General features: G+C 43.1%; 1 protein-coding gene across 4 annotated transcripts in view; it reads left to right on the top strand.

Annotated features, from left to right (window-relative positions):
* The window catches only part of LOC138952029 (short transient receptor potential channel 7-like), a 69886-nt gene that overhangs the window by 24803 nt on the left and 21739 nt on the right, over positions 1 to 23344 (top strand). For all 4 annotated transcript variants that reach the window (XM_070323607.1, XM_070323605.1, XM_070323606.1 and 1 more), the window contains exons 8-16: positions 34 to 134; positions 919 to 1058; positions 2303 to 2399; positions 2869 to 3020; positions 3462 to 3601; positions 5069 to 5285; positions 7391 to 7636; positions 18924 to 19016; positions 23058 to 23124. In XM_070323607.1, the coding sequence (XP_070179708.1) occupies positions 34 to 134; positions 919 to 1058; positions 2303 to 2399; positions 2869 to 3020; positions 3462 to 3601; positions 5069 to 5285; positions 7391 to 7636; positions 18924 to 19016; positions 23058 to 23124 (1253 nt within the window). The remainder of the gene's footprint in view (positions 1 to 33; positions 135 to 918; positions 1059 to 2302; positions 2400 to 2868; positions 3021 to 3461; positions 3602 to 5068; positions 5286 to 7390; positions 7637 to 18923; positions 19017 to 23057; positions 23125 to 23344) is intronic.

The following is a 23344-nucleotide window of genomic DNA, read 5'->3' as shown; positions in this document are numbered from 1 at the left end:
TGGTTCCTTCCCTTCTTCTCTTGAGCCTATCAGACAAGAGCTGGGACGCGGGGAGGTTCCGTACGGCGAGGACTTCCCTCTGAGACCTCACGACCCCACGATCACAGAATACCTCATCACCATCTGGGTAGCAGGTCAGTTGTCTCTCAATCATTTTCACTCCCCAGAAAGCGGCGTATGGCTGCCTAAATGGCGGGGTTAAAACGATCATACGCGCTAATCAGCCCATGAACGATGAATGGGTACCGGTAGCTCAGTTGGTAAAGCACTTGATTTCTGATTTTAGGGTCACGGGTTTGAATCCAGGCCGGGACAGAAACGGACACATTTTTGTTGTACTGAAGCAAAGATGACATCCATTCCCCACCCCCCGTGTCACCAAAGTTGCACGTGAAAGACCTCGGTCATTGTGCAATAAGTGCCAAACTAATTATCCTTTCCATGATTAGACACTAAACACAGTCACAGATTCTTGGTTCAATTTCCCTTAAAAATAACATAAGTTTTACTTACCTACCTACTGCCAGTTTGGAGCTAGAATTTTTGTGTGAATTATTACACCCCGAACTCCAATATTCCCTGGCAGTCAGGAATGCACATACGCAAGTTTTGATTGGCAGCGAAAGGGTTAGCGGAATATGGACGTTATTGTTTTCTTTCCAGTAGTTTACTTGTGTGTGCTGCCACACGTGTGCGTGCGTGCTTGCATACGTGCGAGCGAGCGTTCCGTGCGTGCGTGCAATTGTCCATGAATGCGTTGGTCTGCCTGTCCGCGGTCTGCCTGTCCGCGTATAATAGGTCAGTATATGTATATTTCAAACATTCCAATAACTTGTGTTTTGGTTCTGAATGTTTGAACGTCAGAAGTCTCCTGTTTTTGGATTATTTTTGTTATCCATATATGCGTTGTGACAACAGGTATGCTGATCCAAGAGGCGCAGCAGATCTTCAAGAGCGGAGCCAAGGCACACTTCAACGATCTCTACAACGCCGTGGATTTCTGTCTGCTTGTGGGATACATCGGGGCGCTCGTCCTTTCCTTCTGGACCATGCACTTGGTTGGTTAAGCTGATATTAATTGCTCGAAGTCGGCTTCGCGACGTCTACTTTAGACGCTTGCTGGACGAAGGTTTGGCACTGAATTGTCAATGAAAAGACTTCATGAATTAAGTTTTTCCAAAGCCAACTTCTGGCTCAATTGAGAACAGCCTTTACCTATTTTGTTGTTTTTAATTCTTGAAGAAAAATCGAGGTGGTAAATCCTCGACTGAAAATATAAATTAACCCTGCACTTGGTCAGTTGACTTCAGCTTGTGGAATTATTTATCAGAAGTCGAGGTGATATTTGTCTTTGACTGATGAGTCAAGAAGAACCAAAAGCGCCAGAGCTAGGACCAGGGTTGAATGTAATATCTTGGCCAACCCATATAGTTGTCACGAATTCAGTAAGCCATTGTTTGTTTGTTTGTTTGCTTAACGCCCAGCCGACCACGAATAAGGGCCATATCAGGGCGGTGCTGCTTTGACATATAACGTACGCCACACACAAGACAGAAGTCGCAGCACAGGCTTCATGTCTCACCCAGTCACATTATTCTGACACCGGACCAACCAGTCCTAGCACTAACCCCATAATGCCAGACGCGGCCAGGCGGAGCAGCCACTAGATTGCCAATTTTAAAGTCTTAGGTATGACCCGGCCGGGGTTCGAACCCACGACCTCCCGATCAGGGCGGACGCCTTACCACTAGGCCAACCGTGTCGGTAAGTCAGACATTGGCTTTACATCGAAATGCCAGTGTACAAATAATAATATTGTTGAACGGAAGGAAAATCATGTCGATGTTGGTTTGGTTTTTGTTCAATTTTATTTCACTTTCAGAGGAAGATTCGGGTTTTCAAATGCATTAGTTGGCAAACAGCCTATCATATCTGCATTAGTGTCATAGTCCTACTCAGGAGCAGTTGGGTGATATTTGAAAGAAGACCTCATTCTTTTTTTTAACAAAAATTGCAAGGGTCATGGTTAAGCTTCATTCCACCTGTCTCGCGTTACCAATCATATACATCGTCACAAATCTGAACAGGAAACAACATGAAAGACGTAGAGTACTAAAGACATTTTCCAAACACTATTTTTTCAGACGACAGATTATGAAGGTGTTTATCTTTTAATGCGATTTGAAAAACAAATGGCAAAGTATTTTTATTTCAGAAAACCCCATAAGGCTACATTAAAAATAAACACATTAAGAAGGGAAAACACGGCATTGCAGAATAAGCCCCTTTTGTTGGGTTTCAGTCAAAAGGGGCCATCCAGGAACTGGAGGGCAAGAATGTGACCATGATGCTGGCAGACAGAAAACAGACTGACCTCCATATTTACTGGCTCAACACTGGTCAGTGGTCACCAGCATGTGTGTGTGTGTGTGTGCGTGTGTATGTGTCTGTGTGTGTGTGTGTGTGTGTGTGTGTGTGTCTGTCTGCGTGCGTGCGTACGTGCTTGCGTGCCGCGTGCGTGCTTGAGAGAGTGTGTTTGTGTGTGTGCGTGTGTGTGTGTGCGTTCGTGCGAGCGTGCGTGCGTGAGTGATTGAATGAGTGAGTGAGTGAGTGAGTGAGTGAGTGTATGTGTGTGAGTGTGTGTGTGTGTGTGTGTGTGTGTGTGTGTGTGTGTGTGTGTGTGTGTGTGTGACGTGGTTTGCGCGAATATCTTAAATTCTAAGATTCCAAAAGGGCACCCACGAGTTGGCAAACTGAAAAATTAAGACCCAAAAAGAACACTCACGAATATGCAAACTGAAATTTCAAGACCCCAAAAGAACACATACGAACAAATTTAAACTGAACTGAAATGTTGGGTGTCCACAGACAGAATGCACTGGGAGAAGCTGGACCCTATCAACCTGGCCGAGAGTCTCTTCGCCATGGCCAACATTGTCAGCTTCTCTCGCATCGTCAACGTCATGCCTGCCAACGAGGCCCTGGGACCCATGCAGATCTCTCTTGGCAGGATGGTCGGGGTGAGTTGTCATCGGCATCATCGTCGTCGTTGTCGTCGTCTCTCTTGCAATCGTCTTCGTCACCATTTCTGTGTGTACTCTCGGGCTTTATTTGGGCACTACGGTTGGCAACACGCTCACAAAATCGTTGTTGATAGTGTCGTAACCTGCGTGAGTGTTCTTCTCCTCCTCCTCTTCCTCCTCCTGCTCCTCATCATTATTATCATCGTCGTCGTCGTCGCCATTGTTGTTCTTGTCGTCTTCGTTGTCATCACTATCGTCGTCGTCGTCGTTGTCGTATTTTTCGTCTACATCATAATCATCTTCACATCCATCATCATCATCATCATCATCATCATCATCATCATCATCATCATCATCATCATCGTCGTCGGTGTCATCCTTGCGCAATCTTGTATTTTCCATGGCTATCATCCCTAGCTTCGACACATTCTGTTTCAGGACTTTGTCAAGTTCTTCGTGTTCACAGCACTCGCTGTAGGGGCTTTCATCGTCAGTCTACGGAACCTGTACTGGTGGTACAGCAACAAAGCTGACCCCACGGACCCAACCCGCGAAGATGCTTCCACGAGCTTCTCAGAGTAAGTTTGATAGGATCTGGGGTGAGTAATAGGAGATCTACGTAGATAAAGACCGAGGCCTTCAGTCCCTGATGTTCTGTTTTGTTGTTGTTGTTTTTTCGTTTTCTTTTCAGTGGTGCGCCGGTTTCCCTCCGACGTTCCGCGCGCTGTTTTGAGGATCTACGGACGTAGGGCGTAATGGATACCTAGTACAGTCTTCCGTGTCAGTTCATTCGCTGGTATTGATGATTATTTAGCCTATAGTTTCTCATTGACTTTTCCTCACAGTGTTTTGATGGATCTACAGGCGTAGGGCGTGATGGATACTGTGAAGGAAATCACGAATAACACTGTAACAGGCAAAGTTTGACAGTGATACCCTCCACGCTTTTAGAGCGCTAACCAGAGATATAGCAAAGTGTGTGGCACGCACTGTGAGTTCAGCTCACTGACCGGGAAAAGTTGATGTTGTAAATCGCAACTAGGGTATTGTTACACTTTACCACTGTCCAAGTTGGACATTGAGGGGTAGTCCAAGTAATCGGCCGGGAGGAAGGAAGCCCGGATAGATGCGACAGGAAAGCACTTAACAGGTAAATGGAATAAGCATTCGAATATCGCTAGAGTGTTTATCGCATAAGTTGAATCGACTAACACTGTAAACTGTAAACATATCAGACAGATATCTAAGACAAGATGTCCGCTATTTATGTTGTGCAGTGCGTCGTATAACCGGTCTGAGAGGGAGATAGCGCGGCCAGATGACAAGTGTGAAGGATCTGAGAAGCCGCCGAAGTATCATAACTCTAGACCAGCACTCTAGACGGGATTTCGCGAAGTTATTGCAAGGTTATGGTTGTCCGTATAGTTGGACCATAGAGGTCACAGGACGAAAGGAACTGAGTAGACCGAGGTCGCCAGTGGAAGGAATTAGTATTCAGATACATTTCCTAGTAAACGGCCATAGACGCTGTGTAATTCTGTGTATGAACAGAGTTAAAATATGTCTATAAGATCTTAATTACATAAGATATAAATGAGTGTATAGTAGGCAGAGCAGACGGTGATTTGAGTCTGCCGGAGTATGAACTGTAACTGTTTTTCTGACTACACACGAGCCGTGATTCGATACCAGTAAAGTAGATATCGTGTGCCTGTGAGTTCACGGACTGTTTGTGTATTTCTCTACATAAGTGAAGGGTAGAGGGTTTTGTTAGTAAAATTGTGCACGGGATTGTAATCTCGCTTTGTGTTTGCATCCAAACCTGTGAGTACCCAATTTTTGAATACCTAACATTTATGTTCATGATTGTGTGTATTTGTGTGTACATGTTTATTGTAACTGTATAATACAGTGGAAGGAACTTACATTTGGAGTTGTGTTTGTTCTTGTATGATAGCGTACTAGCGCATTTGCATTCATTCATAGATACCAAGTGCAGATGTCCACGTCAGCATATTCACTGTTAATGATGGTTATCTTCACAGTTTCTTGTCGACGTTCCGCACGGTGTTCTGGTGGATCTACGGACGCGGGGCGTGGGAGCACGCGTTGGACGTGCCGGCCAAGTACGCGAAGACGGACGTGGCTGACGTCACCATGGAGGTGGGCATGATCCTCGCCGGCCTCTACCACCTCACCATCATCATCGTCCTCGTCAACCTCCTCATCGCCATGATGGCCCGGTCCTTCGAGAAGATCGTGGTTGGTGGAGTTTTACAATTGATGACAATGTTATACAGTGGAACACCTCTCCCCCCCCTCCCCCCTCCCGGCCAATTTTTACATTTTATGGTCTGATAAGAAAATTGATTGGGAATGGGGGGGGGGATACATTCACAGTGAACGAGAAGAAGTGGTTTTGAACAGAACATCTGAAGAAAACAAGGTCATAAAAAAGGCGTGGTAATAAACATGGGGGAGGGGGGGAGTTGTCCTTCGTTCTGAAACGTTCTTACCCCGCCATTTAAGCAGCCACACGCCGCTTTTGGAGGAAGCATGTTGGGTATGTTTGTGTTTCTATAACCCACCGACCTCTTACATGGATTACAGGATCTTTTCCGTGCGCACTTGGTCTTGTGCTTGCGTGCACACACGAAGGGGGATAAGGCACTAGCAGGTCTGCACATACGTTGACCTGGGAGATCGGACAAATCTCCACCCTTAACCCACCAGGCGCTGCAGGGATTCGAATCCACGACCTTTCGCTTGCGAGGCCGATGTCATATCTATTAGGCCATTGCGCCCGTTTAAGTGGAGTTTTATGATAGAAGAATTCCGGGAATAACTCTCTCGGGTTGTCGAAGAGTTGCTTTTCCTTGTTTTCCTTGCTTTTACATACAAACACTAGGGCAAGCTACACGTGACATGGTAGGCTTGCTCTTGTGTTTCTATGAAAACAAGGGAAAGCAACTCTTCCTGAACCCATACAAACTTAACAGTTATTTCCAAACATTATCTATTCCTGAACCCATACAAACTTAACAGTTATTTCCGAACATTATCTATTCCTGAACCCATACAAACTTGACAGTTATTTCCGAACATTATCTATTCCTGAACCCATACAAACTTGACAGTTATTTCCGAACATTATCTATTCCTGAACCCATACAAACTTAACAGTTATTTCCAAACATTATCTATTCCTGAACCCATACAAACTTAACAGTTATTTCCAAACATTATCTATTCCTGAACCCATACAAAATGACAGTTATTTCCAAACATTATCTATTCCTGAACCCATACAAACTTAACAGTTATTTCCAAACATTATCTATTCCTGAACCCATACAAACTTGACAGTTATTTCCGAACATTATCTATTCCTGAACCCATACAAACTTGACAGTTATTTCCAAACATTATCTATTCCTGAACCCATACAAACTTAACAGTTATTTCCAAACATTATCTATTCCTGAACCCATACAAACTTGACAGTTATTTCCGAACATTATCTATTCCTGAACCCATACAAACTTAACAGTTATTTCCGAACATTATCTATTCCTGAACCCATACAAACTTAACAGTTATTTCCGAACATTATCTATTCCTGAACCCATACAAACTTGACAGTTATTTCCGAACATTATCTATTCCTGAACCCATACAAACTTGACAGTTATTTCCGAACATTATCTATTCCTGAACCCATACAAACTTGACAGTTATTTCCGAACATTATCTATTCCTGAACCCATACAAACTTAACAGTTATTTCCGAACATTATCTATTCCTGAACCCATACAAACTTAACAGTTATTTCCAAACATTATCTATTCCTGAACCCATACAAACTTAACAGTTATTTCCGAACATTATCTATTCCTGAACCTGTACAAACTTGACAGTTATTTCCAAACATTATCTATTCCTGAACCCATACAAACTTAACAGTTATTTCCAAACATTATCTATTCCTGAACCCATACAAACTTAACAGTTATTTCCAAACATTATCTATTCCTGAACCCATACAAACTTAACAGTTATTTCCGAACATTATCTATTCCTGAACCCATACAAACTTAACAGTTATTTCCGAACATTATCTATTAATGAAATTGTTATACAGAATTATACAAGAAATATCTTACCGTGGCGGATCCTTTTGGGTGGTCGTTGTAGGCTGGTGGTCGTTATCAAGAGGTAGTCACCACGGCAGGTTCGACAGTTCAATGAAGTATTTACAACGATCTGTGCAAGACCTGAAGAATGAATCTACGTAGTCGTACAGTTCGTTCTTCGTACAAAACATAAACTCTCTAATGAATTAACATCCCCCTCTCCTGCATTATAGGACGACGTGGATGTCGAGTGGAAGTTCGCTCGCAGCGTTCTCTACATGGAGTACATCGGAGAGGGCGTTGTGCCCCCTGTGCCCTTCAACGTCTTCACGCCCTTTCGTGACGTCATCTCCGCCGTTGCCAAGCGACTGCGCGAGTGCTGTCGGGATGTGGACGAAGAGGTCATGCCTCGACCCGCAGTCAGCAACTTGCGACGTCCTGCCCTTATTGATTTGTCGGCTTTCACCGATTCACCCAAGGTGTGTAGTTTGAAAAATAATGATATTATGGGGCATTGATGGAAGCATGAATGCTACATTGAAACAAGAATCATATGATTAAGTTGTCCGTGTACACGATCTGGCTCATCATCCCAGGTCTCAACAGGCTCAGTGTAACATGCCCCGGATAGGGCCACCCCGGACTCCACTTGGGCACATTCCAAAAATCAAGATCCTGGTGGCCTCAATTCTCTGCAAAAAACGGGATTTGATTTATTCCTTAATTTATTGAAAAGCTGGCCTGTGCAGATCTGAAATAGTGAGCAGAGATGTTTTCACGGAAAGCGCTGTGCCTTAATTTTCTATTGGCTTTTATAGACTTTTTACATTAAAATAATAAACAAACCCAACAACATGCAAAAGCTGTAAAAGACAAGAATGGATGAGGTCTCAAGAACTCTTTAGACCATGTTAGTGTGTGTGTGTGTGTGTGTGTGTGTGTGTGTGTGTGTGTGTGTGTGTGTGTGTGTGTGTGTGTGTGTGTGTGTGAGTGTGTGTGTGTGTGTGTGTGTGCAATTCACGAATCTTACATCCCGTCCTACGTTTGTCTCTGGATGTGTCAGATTATACTCAAGACAGTCTTTTTACATTTAGTCAAGTTTTGACTAAATGTTTTAACGTAGGGGGGGGGGGGGGGGGAATCGAGACAAGGGTGTGTGTGTGTGTGTGTGTGTGTGTGTGTGTGTGTGTAGGGCGTTTCAGACTAAACTACTGGACCAATCTTTATGAAATTTGACATGAGAGTTCCTGGGAATGATATCCCCGGACGTTTTTATATTTAGTCAAGTTTTGACTAAATATTTTAACATCGAGGGGGAATCGAAACGAGGGTCGTGGTGTATGTGCGTGTGTGTGTGTGTGTGTGCGTGTGTGTGTGTGTGTGTGTGTGTGTAGAGCGATTCAGACTAAACTACTGGACCGATCTTTATGAAATTTGACATGAGAGTTCCTGGGTATGAAATCCCCGAACGTTTTTTTCAGTTTTTTGATAAATGTCTTTGATGACGTCATATCCGGCTTTTCGTGAAAGTTGAGGCGGCACTGTCACGCCCTCATTTTTCAACCAAATTGGTTGAAATTTTGGTCAAGTAATCTTCGACAAAGCCCGGACTTCGGTATTGCATTTCAGCTTGGTGGCTTAAAAATTAATTAATGACTTTTGTGCTTGCCCTTGAGTAGCTGTAAGATTCTGTGATGGCTTATATAAATTCTGGAGGATGTAATTTTGGTGCTATAAAGAACCGACGCGCTCACAAAACAAAACGAACACTAGAATTGGAAAATTAATTAAAGTTTATTGAATACTTGTCGATGTCATGGTAATTCGGAATCAGCTCATAATATCAATATATAAAAGGCTAAACATAAATCTATGGAGAGGCTTAGGTAACCTATATCGGAGCGTGGCGGAAAAACTAATCTAAGTTTAGAAAGTGAATTAAAGCTAAAATGTGAAGTAGAAAAGACTAGCTTGAGTGAGAGTGCAGAACAGTAGAGTGTGAAGCGTGGAGCATGGAGCGAGAAGCGCGGAGCGTGGTGCGAGAAGCGCGGAGCGGTGGAAACTGATAGAAAAGAAAAAACTAAACTTAGAATTCGAAACATCAAACTAAACATCAAAGGTGTCCTAAAAACATAAACATCAAAGGTGTCCTAAAAACATAAACATCAAAGATGGACGACAAAATGGCGGCCGAAACAAGATGGCGGCAAATAAATAAAAAATCACCAAGACAAAAATATGTTAGAAAAACCCTACATAGAATAAACGTAGGACACAGAAACGGAAAGAAGACAAAGAAACGGACAGAAGACACAGAGACGGAAAGAAGACAAAGAAACGGACAGAAGACACAGAGACGGAAAGAAGACACAGAAACGGACAGAAGACAAAGAAACGGACAGAAGACACAGAAACGGACAGAAGACACAGAAACGGACAGAAGACAAAGAAACGGACAGAAGACACAGAAACGGACAGAAGACAAAGATTCAAAACGAAAATTACACGAATTCGGTAAATAAAAGAAACATAGTCAGAAATGGATACTCGCCTTTGACAGCATCAATAATCTAAAACAGACTCAAGGCGAGCAACTGAACCTGAACTACAAAATAACTTAAAACAAAACTGGAGGCTGGCAGAAAACACTGGGCCCCGGAACAGAGCAAAAAAAATCTATCTATCCTAAAACATCTTGTTCCGTGAACGGCTTCCCAGTAAGTGACGACGAATACAGGCTATCCACCACAGAGGTGAACTAAAAATACTGCGCGTTACTACAATATTACTGTTGCAAAACATGCGTCCCGTGCTCTCCGGGGAAAAACTCCATAGGCTGTCCAGCGTGAGCCATACAGGCACATGAAATTAATATCAGAAAAACGCCGGCCACACTACCTTGTTTATAAATTAGTTCGTTACAATATTTAACGTCATTATAACAAAACAAAGTTCGTACCAGGACGCTCATACTTAATAAAGAAAAATAAAAGATAAAGAGCGAGCTAGACCCGCACGCGAACCTACAGAGGTGGCTGCAAGATGGGAACAAATAGGGGCAAAAGTGAGATAAGGAAAGAAAAGTGAAAGAAAAGAGAGGGGAAGCCACCACCACGGAAAGTCGCATGCGAGTCAAGCTAGAAGCATGACTAAAAAACACAAGCAAAACAAAAAGAATCTAGATACACAGAAGGCTCCTTAGCAGGGGCATTCACATTCCCCCCTCGAAGACATCTTAGTCTTTACAAAAGTCGACATAAAAAATCAACAAAAATCATCGAATACATGCATGGTTCAAAAACAAAATCCGAAACATTACAGAATCCTTTTGGCATTATCCAAAACGTAGCTGTTCGAAACGCACTCTCATACGTGGTTCAAAATACAAAAATCCGAAACGTTACAGAATCCTTTTGGCATTATCCAAAACGTAGCTGTTCGAAACGCACTCTCTATGAGTCTCAATCTAAAAAATCACACGTGTTCTTTCAACAAATGTAACATCATATTTCGTCGGTCCGTCACTGTCAACATATCGTGTCAACATTATTCTTACACCTTTACATAACCCGCAACTCAGTATGAAAGACTGTAGTCGCAACCTACAAAATACAAAAGAAAAACATCTTCAGTCGTCTTAATCATAAGCACAGGCATCCGCACGCGGGAAGGACTAAACAAACCGATTCATTAAGCGCTTGCCTCTGTCAAGAGCTTTCGTTCCAAAATGCGGAACCAAAAACATATATACAAAATGGAGAGAAACCACAAAGTCACAAAAAATATTTGCATTAAGACGAATCTTTCTCCCCAAATCAAAACAGCGCCACCTGTCAAAAAAGGCGAACGGATTACGTCAGACCAAAACATGCACAAACGGTCTGTCGAAACAGCAAAGTTCACTGGGAAAGTCATTGAGTGTCCGGGTCTGCCTTCACCAGCACGGTCAGCTTAGAGATGGGGCGCCAGTAGTAGAAAGTGGAATGGCTCGTCTTCGAGGTGACCTTGACAGTCTTGAGCTTGCAGGTTCGCACGAGTCCATCGTCGCTGGGGCGAACCTCCGTCACGAGTCCAAGAGGCCAATCTGCTCTGCATACGGCTTCGTCACGTAGCACGACGACATCTCCGACAGCAACGTTACGTTGGGGAAGAAGCCACTTTCTTCTTCGTTGTGGTCTTCTTCGTTGTGGTCTTCTTCGTACTGGTCTTCTGGTACTGGTCTTCTTCGTCGTGGTCTTCTTCGTTGTGGTCTTCTTCGTACTGGTCTTCTTCGTCCTTTCCATGACATGGAGGGCGTCGGAGATGCTGGGTTCGGCGAGTGTCGTGCGATATACGAAAGTGACTGATTCACCTTCGTACTCGCTGGGACAATACTGTTCTGTTAGAGACACGTGCATCACGTCATGGACAGACTGTTTTGGCGACACTTGTCCCAGTATCGTCCAACCCAACGGTGTGAGCACGGCGTATGGGTCTCCCTTGATGACTCTCTCTGGCATGAATAGCTCTGCATGATCGTAGCCAATCAACAACCCGGGAGTGCAGCCTTCGAGCAACGGGGGAATCTCGCTGGCAATATGACTCAAATGCTTGATGTTACGAGCAGTCTCTGATGTTGGTATGTTCTCAGTGTCATTGGTGAGATGGTCCGTCGTGTAGAGCGTTTTCAGGTTGTGGGAAACATTGGAGTTGAGGGCCTTGACACACAATCCGGTCACTCTCTGACATTCGATATGAGTGTTCTGAGAAGTCATAGTGTTCAGCCTCAATGACGCTGGCTCGGAATGAGTGTTCAGCTTGTCACTCAAAGATTCAGTAACGAAGGAGATGCAAGACATGGTGTCAAGCAGTGCGTATGTCGTATGCTCTACCGTGGGATTCTCTTTCGTCGAAACTCTGACCGGAACAATCATGGTAGCTCTGACTGGTCTGTCTGACTTGTTGGTCGTCGCGAATGCTGATCCAGAGGCAGAAACACGGGCATCTTGACTGATACAGACAAACCTTGAAGAATCTGGCGGTCCCCGGGCATTCCGTTGCTGATTGGGAATCTTCTTCCTGTAGCTAGGCGCTCCATGCAGCATAGTGAGATGTGGGCCTTGGCACTTGTCACATATCGCCCTGGTAGTGCAGTCTACACTTCTATGGTCAGTCTTTCTGGCACAGGAAAAGCACAAGGACGCTTCGTACATGAAGTGTTTCCTGTCCTCAACGGGAATCTCATCGAACCTCTGGCATCTGAGTAGAGGATGAGAAGAAGAGCTGGTCGGAAAACGAACGGTACAAAAGGGACAGACTTCGTCGCAGTTCGTACTCAGGACAGTTTTAGCGTGGTGCTGACATCTGTCACACTCTTGACATGCAGATGTAGTAGAACAATCCGTACTGTACGATGTTTTCTTGGGGACTGCTGAACTGGCGGTCTGTGAGGTGGAAGAGGCGGCAGATTTGCTGGAGGAGAAAAGGGGCTCGCAAAGGATGTCTGCCTCTGTCTTGATGAAAGCTGACAACTCCTCAAAGGTAGGGTAGCGTTTCTTCTCGTTCTTGGTCTTGTTTACTTTCCGCACCCAGTTTCTCACCAACCAATCTGGAAGCTTGCTCATGAGTGTCTTGTGATAGGCTTGGTCTTCCAGATTCTGTAGCTGGCCTATCACTCGGCTCGCCACAAGGCATTGTCCAAGAAAGTCCGAGAAGGCGCGGAGGGCTTGTCCATCTTTGGATTTGATTACCGGCCATGCATCTAGTTTCTCTCGGAAGGCTCTGGCAACGACGAAAGAACTGCCGAACCTTTCCTCCAACGTCTGAAGGGCCTGCTGATAGGCCTGGGCATCTCTGATCAGAAAGAGTCCCTTGACCGCATCCTTCGCCGGACCGTCCAAGTACTTTTCCAAGTAGAGGAGCTTTTCCTCTGCAGAAACGCCCTGCCGCTCAATCAAAAGAGTGAATGAGGACCTCCAGAGAGGGTACGTCAAAGGATCTCCTGAAAACGTAGTGGGCTCCTGCGTCGGTAACCTGTTGATCAGGAGAGCCTCAGCTAGAGTACGAGCTAGGGCAGAACCCTCGGAGAGCGCTGGCTGGCCTTGCATCTGAGGAAGGTATGCATCTTGCCCGTAGTAGACGTCTGAAGGGCTCGTGACCGGAGCCTCTTGAAAACCATGCTGTGTGTAGTCAGTGTCAGGAGCAAAGCTTGCAGCGTGGTCATATTGCTGCGTTTGCATGGGAGGATGCATGACAGAAGGCCCATATGCAAAGCTTGGCACATAGGTCGGAGACTCTCGGGAGGTCATGGCAGGAAAAGGACCAGGGAAAGGCCCGGGAAAAGGTCTCGCTGATGGATTGAGGGATTTGTGAGGGAAACGGGAAGGCGCGTAGATCTGGCGAGGACGATCTTCGTGGCTTGGAATCTCAGCTTTGACAAACTGAGGCCGAAAGGAGGTCGCGAATTGGCCTCCGACTCTTGTCGTCATCGTGGTGGCTGTAGTCATCGTCGTAGTGGTAGGAGCCGTGGCTGTGACCGCTGCTGGAAGTGGGTGAAAAGCGGAGACAGGTTGGGCAAGGGTCCTGGAGATGCCTCGAAGAGTGTCGCGGATATCCTCGGCGGCCGACTGGAGATGCGAAGGGGCATAAGCCCTGACCTCCGTGGGCTGCTGAAGTGGCGGGAGTCCAGGCTTGGCTGCCGCAGGCTGATGTTGCCCAGAGACGAGGGTGTTGGCTGCCGGCTGGTGACGCGGGCGGGCGTAGGTGTCGGCTGTCGCAGGCTTATATGTATCTTGTGTGTGCTGTGTGTGCCTATCATACCCTACCGCCACATCTCCTATGCTCTCTATGTGTGTACCTACATGCAGGGGGTTGTGAGTACCTAGGTACCTATCAATGGGGCTGTCACGAGGTAGTTGGGGCATGAATCTTTCTCTAGCCCTTTGCTGGTCTTCTATGTCAGTTTTAATAATCTTAAAAACTTCATGCTCTTCTTGCATCTTGCCTTCTCTCTCCACCCTCTCTAGTGCAGCCTTAACTTCCTTTTCTTTTTTCTTCCAAGCTAACCTTTCATCTTGAGCTTCTCTCTCCAACTCTCTTTCAAACTCTGCCTTCTTCTCTGCCGCCAAAGCTTTAGACCTAGAAGCCTTCTCCTCTAAAAGCAAAAGAGTCTCTTCTTGTCTGGCCCTTTCATCTGCGACCATTTGCTGGGACCTAAATCTCGCTGCACTAACCGCCAAAGAAGCATCTAGAGAAACCTCTCTAGCACCTCCAGAAGCGACTGTGGAAGTCAAGTCCGAGCTAGAGGCGTACGGGTCTAACTTGGGAAAGAGACTGCGATATTGTTCTTTGAGCGTCTCCGTTTGCATGTGCATATCGCTCAAATCCTCTTCTATAGCTACATCACTTTCAGCCACTTGACAAAGCCTCGAGTTCGCTACATTCAGCTCATCTAGGCGGTCACAGAGGGTTATTTTATGAGCTTTAAGGTCTCTCCTTTGGTCTGGTGTTTCCCTAAAGGCTGTGCACAACTCGCTGATCATAATCTTATGAGCTCGGCTCATGGCCCAGTACTTGTCTGACAGTTCCCTCACCTCAGCATTAAGTCTAGCCCTAACAATGGCGGGGCCTCTTTCTTCTCTACTTCGTTGAGCGAGATGCTCTGCACTTGCAGCCTGTTGGGAGGGCTCAGTTCCTAAACCTTCCTGTGTAGGAGAATGTTCAGCTTGAGGGGGAATGTTATCTGAATTCAAAGTGTCTTGGGTCTGAGGGTGTTCAGCTAGAGACTCGCCCTGAGCGCCATCATGGTCGCCTTCATTCTTACGACTATCAGTGTCCGAAGCAAAATGTTCATCCCTTTCTAACTTCAAAGTGTAAGGGGATAGCTCGGCGCTCTCATGAGAAGGTAATTTCTCATCCATACTTTAAGTCAAGTGAAAACGTAGAGGTTAACAAAGACTTGCGAAATATAGAGAAGCAAAATTCAAAACGGCACACCTCGGGTCACTCACTAGAGGGGAAGAAAAATACGAAGTACGAAGTGTGCAATGCTATGGTCAACAAACCTAAAATAATGCCTAAGTTGCTCTGCTCTGGGCCCGACAAAAATAAATTAAAATATTGTTCGCTAGATACGAAACACAGTTCCTTTAAGACAAAAGGTTCATGATCTCTTCACAAGATTCGTAAGGATAAGAAGTTCAAAAGTCAGTGGCCCTAATCACAGGCCTACAAAAGTTCATAAAGTTCTTTGTCGAAAACAATCCAAAATGTTCCAAAAAATATCAGAGTTTCCACTGTGCTTGCCCTTGAGTAGCTGTAAGATTCTGTGATGGCTTATATAAATTCTGGAGGATGTAATTTTGGTGCTATAAAGAACCGACGCGCTCACAAAACAAAACGAACACTAGAATTGGAAAATTAATTAAAGTTTATTGAATACTTGTCGATGTCATGGTAATTCGGAATCAGCTCATAATATCAATATATAAAAGGCTAAACATAAATCTATGGAGAGGCTAAGTAACCTATATCGGAGCGTGGCGGAAAAACTAATCTAAGTTTAGAAAGTGAATTAAAGCTAAAATGTGAAGTAGAAAGGACTAGTTTGAGTGAGAGTGCAGAACAGTAGAGTGTGAAGCGTGGAGCATGGAGCGAGAAGCGCGGAGCGTGGTGCGAGAAGCGCGGAGCGGTGGAAACTGATAGAAAGAAAAAACTAAACTTAGAATTCGAAACATCAAACTAAACATCAAAGGTGTCCTAAAAACATAAACATCAAAGGTGTCCTAAAAACATAAACATCAAAGATGGACGACAAAATGGCGGCCGAAACAAGATGGCGGCAAATCAATAAAAAATCACCAAGACAAAAATATGTTAGAAAAACCCTACATAGAATAAACGTAGGACACAGAAACGGAAAGAAGACAAAGAAACGGACAGAAGACACAGAGACGGAAAGAAGACAAAGAAACGGACAGAAGACACAGAGACGGAAAGAAGACACAGAAACGGACAGAAGACAAAGAAACGGACAGAAGACACAGAAACGGACAGAAGACACAGAAACGGACAGAAGACAAAGAAACGGACAGAAGACACAGAAACGGACAGAAGACAAAGATTCAAAACGAAAATTACACGAATTCGGTAAATAAAAGAAACATAGTCAGAAATGGATACTCGCCTTTGACAGCATCAATAATCTAAAACAGACTCAAGGCGAGCAACTGAACCTGAACTACAAAATAACTTAAAACAAAACTGGAGGCTGGCAGAAAACACTGGGCCCCGGAACAGAGCAAAAAAAATCTATCTATCCTAAAACATCTTGTTCCGTGAACGGCTTCCCAGTAAGTGACGACGAATACAGGCTATCCACCACAGAGGTGAACTAAAAATACTGCGCGTTACTACAATATTACTGTTGCAAAACATGCGTCCCGTGCTCTCCGGGGAAAAACTCCATAGGCTGTCCAGCGTGAGCCATACAGGCACATGAAATTAATATCAGAAAAACGCCGGCCACACTACCTTGTTTATAAATTAGTTCGTTACAATATTTAACGTCATTATAACAAAAACAAAGTTCGTACCAGGACGCTCATACTTAATAAAGAAAAATAAAAGATAAAGAGCAAGCTAGACCCGCACGCGAACCTACAGAGGTGGCTGCAAAATGGGAACAAATAGGGGCAAAAGTGAGATAAGGAAAGAAAAGTGAAAGAAAAGAGAGGGGAAGCCACCACCACGGAAAGTCGCATGCGAGTCAAGCTAGAAGCATGACTAAAAAAACACAAGCAAAACAAAAGAATCTAGATACACAGAAGGCTCCTTAGCAGGGGCATTCACACTTTGGTCATTAAAAATCTGAAAATTGTAAAAAAAAATAAAAATTTATAAAACGATCCAAATTTACGTTTATCTTATTCTCCATCATTTGCTGATTCCAAAAACATATAAATATGTTATATTCGGATTAAAAACAAGCTCTGAAAATTAAATATATAAAAATTATTATCAAAAATTTTTTTTCGAAATCAATTTAAAAACACTTTCATCTTATTCCTTGTCGGTTCCTGATTCCAAAAACATATAGATATGATATGTTTGGATTAAAAACACGCTCAGAAAGTTAAAACAAAGAGAGGTACAGAAAAGCGTGCTATCCTTCTCAGCGCAACGAATACCCCGCTCTTCTTGTCAATTCCACGTGCACTGCCTTTGCCACGGGCGGTGGAGTGACGATGCTACGAGTATACGGTCTTGCTGCGTTGCGTTGCGTTCAGTTTTATTCTGTGAGTTCGACAGCTACTTGACTAAATATTGTATTTTCGCCTTACGCGACTTGTTTCAATTTTTGGATAAATGTCTTTGATGACGTCCTATCCGGCTTTTTGTAAAAGTTGAGGCGGCACTGTCACACCCTCATTTTTCAATCAAATTGATTGAAATTTTGGCCAAGCAATCTTCGACGAAGGCCAGACTTCGGTATTGCATTTCAGCTTGGTGGCTTAAAAATTAATTCATGACTTTGGTCATTAAAAATCTGAAAATTGTAATAAATTTTTTTGAGTCACTTGAGAAAAAGTGACTCTATGTAATCGGTCAGTGTTAGTCTGTCCGGCCGGCCGTCCGGCCGGCCGTCCGGCCGGCCGTCCGTAGACACCACCTTAACGTTGGACTTTTCTCGGAAACTATCAAAGCGATCGGGCTCATATTTTGTTTAGTCGTGACCTCCAATGACCTCTACACTTTAACGATGGTTTCGTTGACCTTTGACCTTTTTCAAGGTCACAGGTCAGCGTCAAAGGAAAAATTAGACATTTTATATCTTTGACAAAGTTCATCGGATGTGATTGAAACTTTGTAGGATTATTCTTTACATCAAAGTATTTACATCTGTAGCCTTTTACGAACGTTATCAGAAAAACAAGGGAGATAACTAGCCTTTTCTGTTCGGCAACACACAACTTAACGTTGGGCTTTTCTCGGAAACTATAAAAGTGACCGGGCTCAAATTTTATGTGAACGTGACTCCCAGTGACCTCTACACTTTGACGTCTGCTTTGGTGACCTTTGACCTTTTTCAAGGTCACAGGTATGTCTTGAAGGAAAAAAATTGAAATATCATATCTCTGAAACTATTCATCGGATTTGATTCAAACTTTATAGGATTATTCTTTACATCAAATTATTTACATCTGTATTGTGTTGTGAATAGCAATTTCTTCCTGTCCATCTGATGCCTCATATAATATTCAGAACTGCGAAAGTGACTCGATCGAGCGTTTGCTCTTCTTGTTTTTATATAAAACGATCCAAATTTACGTTCATCTTATTCTTTATCATGTTCTGATTCCAAAAACATATAAATATGTTATATTCGGATTAAAAACAAGCTCTGAAAATTAAAAATATAAAAATTATGATCAAAATTAAATTTCTGAAATCGTTTCAAAAACTATTTGATCTTATTTCTTGTCGGTTCCTGATTCCAAAAACATATAGATATGATATGTTTGGATTAAAAACACGCTCAGAAAGTTAAAACGTAGAGAGGTACAGTAAAGCGTGCTATGAAGCACAGCGCAACCGCTGCTGCGCCAAACAGGCTCGTCATTTTCACTGCCTTTTGCACTAGCGGCGGACTACGTTCAGTTTCATTCTGTGAGTTCCACAGCTTGACTAAATGTAATAATTTCGCCTTACGCGACTTGTTTTATGAACTAAATTGACTTTCGCATCTACCTTCAAAAATGATATCCACAGCAACCTAACTTGTTTCAGATCGGAATGGCACTGAACGGTAAAAGCCACAGCGCTCACACTCTACGCAGTACGATGACTGCAAATTCCAGTGAGGAGAAACCTACCTACATGGTATGATCCCCTCATTTGTTATGTAGGCTTGTGTGACAGGTACGTGACGCTGTAGTCCCCCTTGTCGCAGGCAGCTGCTCTGCATTGACGGAGTTGTCCACCTAGAGAAGAAAATGTAAGTTTTACGCCCTCACGGCAAAGCCATTTGGGGAATGTTACACGGGAAAACCCGGCTTTGTATAAAAAATAAAAAATAAAAATGCAGGGGGTGGGGGGGGGGGGGGGGAGGTAGACAGCTGGCTGCCGGCTGCTAGCGGAGACCTTAAATGGGCTAGGGACCTGGGTTGGGTCGTCTTGGGTCAGTGCTGAAATGGTTACTTTATGGGCTGTTGGCCAAACGGACACCGGGGCTTCATATTTTTTGCATGCATGTATTCGTGTTTCCAAGGCCTGAGGCTTTCGCTGTGACCCTGGGATCTTTATCGTGCGCATGCGAGCACACGGGGGTGTTCGGACATCGAGGAGAGTCTGCACAAAGTTGACTCTAGGACACACATCCCTCGCCGAACTTGGGGGTTGAACCCATGCTGATATCTACCACCGACTGGGCAAACTCCCCACCCAATATGTTGGTGTCAAGAAGTTCCATGGAGGGCGGGGGGTATGGAGTAACACATAGTGTTTTGGTCAGAACATTCCCGCCCAAGCAGAGCCGCGCTAGGGGTACGGGTACGCATTACCGTGAAGCTGGCAGTCAGTGCTACCAAATGTCGTCTGTGTCTACCCCTCGGTGGTGACTTAATGTGGGTCTATGTAAGCAGATGCCAGCGCAAGCAATCTGATGCAGAGTCAGGAGGCGGTTTGGTTCAAGAGAACCTTAGAGGCCACAGCTATGACGGCTTACTAGTGCCAAAACCACATAATTGTAATTATCAAGGGAAAATTAGTAATTTTCCCTTGATAATTACCATTTTCACGTGTTTATTACTAATTTTCCCGGGAAAATTACTAGTTTTCCCGGAATAATGACTAACTTTCACCTGTTAATTACTAATTTTTAGTTTTGGCTCACTTCCTGACGGATTGCTAGTGCCAAAACTAAAAATGATTAGTAATTTTCCCGTGAAAATGAGTAACTAACAGGTGAAAACAGTAACTGACAGCGTTAATTAGTAATTATCCCGTGATAATGGGTAACCCCAGGTTTTGGCACTAGTAAGCCGTCATAGGGCTTACTAGTGCCAAAATCTCATAATTGTAATTATCAAGGGAAAATTAGTAATTTTCCCTTGATAATTACCATTTTCACGTGTTAATTACTAATTTTCCCGGGAAAATTACTAACTTTCACCTGTTAATTACTAATTTTTAGTTTTGGCTCACTTCCTGACGGATTGCTAGTGCCAAAACTAAAAATTAGTAATTTTCCCGTGAAAATTACTAATTATCCCGTGAAAATGAGTAACTAACGAGTGAAAACAGTAACTGACAGCGTTAATTAGTAATTATCACGTGATAATCTTTGTGTCTGGATATGACGGCTTACTAGTGCCAAAACCTCATAATTGTAATTATCAAGGGAAAATTAGTAATTCTCCCTTGATAATTACCATTTTCACGTGTTTATTACTAATTTTCCCGGGAAAATTACTAATTTTCCCGGAATAATTACTAACTTTCACCTGTTAATTACTAATTTTTAGTTTTGGCTCACTTCCTGACGGATTGCTAGTGCCAAAACTAAAAATTAGTAATTTTCCCGTGAAAATGAGTAACTAACAGGGGAAAACAGTAACTGACAGCGTTAATTAGTAATTATCACGTGATAATGGAAAACCCCAGGTTTTGGCACTAGTAAGCCGTCATAGGGCTTACTAGTGCCAAAACCTCATAATTGTAATTATCAAGGGAAAATTAGTAATTTTCCCTTGATATTTACCATTTTCACGTGTTAATTGCTAATTTTCCCGGGAAAATTACTAACTTTCACCTGTTAATTACTAATTTTTAGTTTTGGCTCACTTCCTGACGGATTGCTAGTGCCAAAACTAAAAATTAGTCATTTTCCCGTGAAAATTACTAATTATCCCGTGAAAATGAGTAACTAACGAGTGAAAACAGTAACTGACAGCGTTAATTAGTAATTATCACGTGATAATCTTTGTGTCTGGAGGCACATTTGGTTTGAGTAGTATGACGGCTTACTAGTGCCAAAACCTCATAATTGTAATTATCAAGGGAAAATTAGTAATTTTCCCTTGATGATTACCATTTTCACGTGTTTATTACTAATTTTCCCGGGAAAATTACTAATTTTCCCGGAATAATTACTAACTTTCACCTGTTAATTACTAATTTTTAGTTTTGGCTCACTTCCTGACGGATTGCTAGTGCCAAAACTAAAAATTAGTACTTACTAGTGCCAAAACCTCATCATTGTAATTATCAAGGGAAAATTACTAATTTTCCCTTGATAATTACCATTTTCACGTGTTTATTACTAATTTTCCCGGGAAAATTACTAATTTTCCCGGAATAATTACTAACTTTCACCTGTTAATTACTAATTTTTAGTTTTGGCTCACTTCCTGACGGATTGCTAGTGCCAAAACTAAAAATTAGTAATTTTCTCGTGAAAATGAGTAACTAACAGGTGAAAACAGTAACTGACAGCGTTAATTAGTAATTATCACGTGATAATGGGTAACCCCAGGTTTTGGCACTAGTAAGCCGTCATAGGGCTTACTAGTGCCAAAACCTCATAATTGTAATTATCAAGGGAAAATTAGGGATCATTTCCATTTTCACGTGTTAATTACTAATTTTCCCGGGAAAATTACTAACTTTCACCTGTTAATTACTAATTTTTAGTTTTGGCTCACTTCCTGACGGATTGCTAGTGCCAAAACTAAAAATTAATAATTTTCCCGTGAAAATTACTAATTATCCCGTGAAAATGAGTAACTAACGAGTGAAAACAGTAACTGACAGCGTTAATTAGTAATTATCACGTGATAATGGGTAACCCCAGGTTTTGGCACTAGTAAGCCGTCATATAACGAGTGAAAACAGTAACTGACAGCGTTAATTAGTAATTATCACGTGATAATGGGTAACCCCAGGTTTTGGCACTAGTAAGCCGTCATAGGGCTTACTAGTGCCAAAACCTCATAATTGTAATTATCAAGGGAAAATTAGTAATTTTCCCTTGATCATTTCCATTTTCACGGGTTAATTACTAATTTTCCCGGGAAAATTACTAACTTTCACCTGTTAATTACTAATTTTTAGTTTTGGCTCACTTCCTGACGGATTGCTAGTGCCAAAACCAAAACTTAGTCATTTTCCCGTGAAAATGACTAATTATCCCGTGAAAATGAGTAACTAACGAGTGAAAACAGTAACTGACAGCGTTAATTAGTAATTATCACGTGATAATGGGTAACCCCAGGTTTTGGCACTAGTAAGCCGTCATAGAGTTGTCCACCTGCCAGAGCGTGAGCTATTTATAGTAGCTCGTCGTTTTTGGTACGTCGGTAGACAGCACACCCGTGAGATGTGGAATATGTATTTGTGATGGGGGTCTGGCTGCTGTTCTCACCTGGTCCTCTCTGGTAGCAATTTGTATTGAGCTATTGATATAGGTCTAAAATCTCAATCCTGTTTGACTGGCTTTGCCTCCAAAGGTGATTCCTGTGCTTCGGGCACTCGGTTACTTTTGTGTTCTTAAACGGTTTTTTTATTCGTTTGTTTGAGTGTGTGTGTGTGTGTTTGTTTGTTTCTGCGTTTGTTTTGCGCGTTTGATTTGAGACACAAAAACAGTTCTCAACAACTGTTGCCCATGATCCACTGCTTCTGCTTCTGTGATGGATGCAGAGCTTCAGTTTGTGTGTGTGTGTGTGTGTGTGTGTGTGTGTGTGTGTGTGTGTGTGTGTGCATGCGTGCGTGCGTGCGTGCGTCTGTGGGTAAATGCGTGAGTGCGTGTGCGCGTAATTTTTCATTTAAAAGAAAACATTTGAAGTGCTTGCCACTACTACCCCTTGATTTGCTGTCCTCTTCTTTCCATGAATTTCTCTCACGGAGTTTCTTTTCTTGTTTCAGGACATCGCGCAGACGATCGTTCAGCGTTACATTTTTGACATTCAGAGAGAGGAAGAAAACAGCACTGGTAAGTGAATTCAGTAACAAAGATAGCGAGCAGACAAATATCAAATCATGTACTTTTGGTGAGGGAGGCACATCCTGTTTTCTCTTTGCCTCGATCGTCTTCGTGTTCACTGCCGACTGGCTACTATTACAAGTATAATTTGTATAACGACCACCCATGCAAGGGACCAGTCAAAAATGGTCGTTATAGACAGGTGTTCGCTATGGTAAGGTGAATTATA

Source organism: Littorina saxatilis, linkage group LG17 (genome assembly GCF_037325665.1).
Source record: "Littorina saxatilis isolate snail1 linkage group LG17, US_GU_Lsax_2.0, whole genome shotgun sequence".
NCBI lineage: Eukaryota > Metazoa > Mollusca > Gastropoda > Littorinimorpha > Littorinidae > Littorina > Littorina saxatilis.
This window is presented reverse-complemented; position numbering and strand designations above follow the sequence as displayed.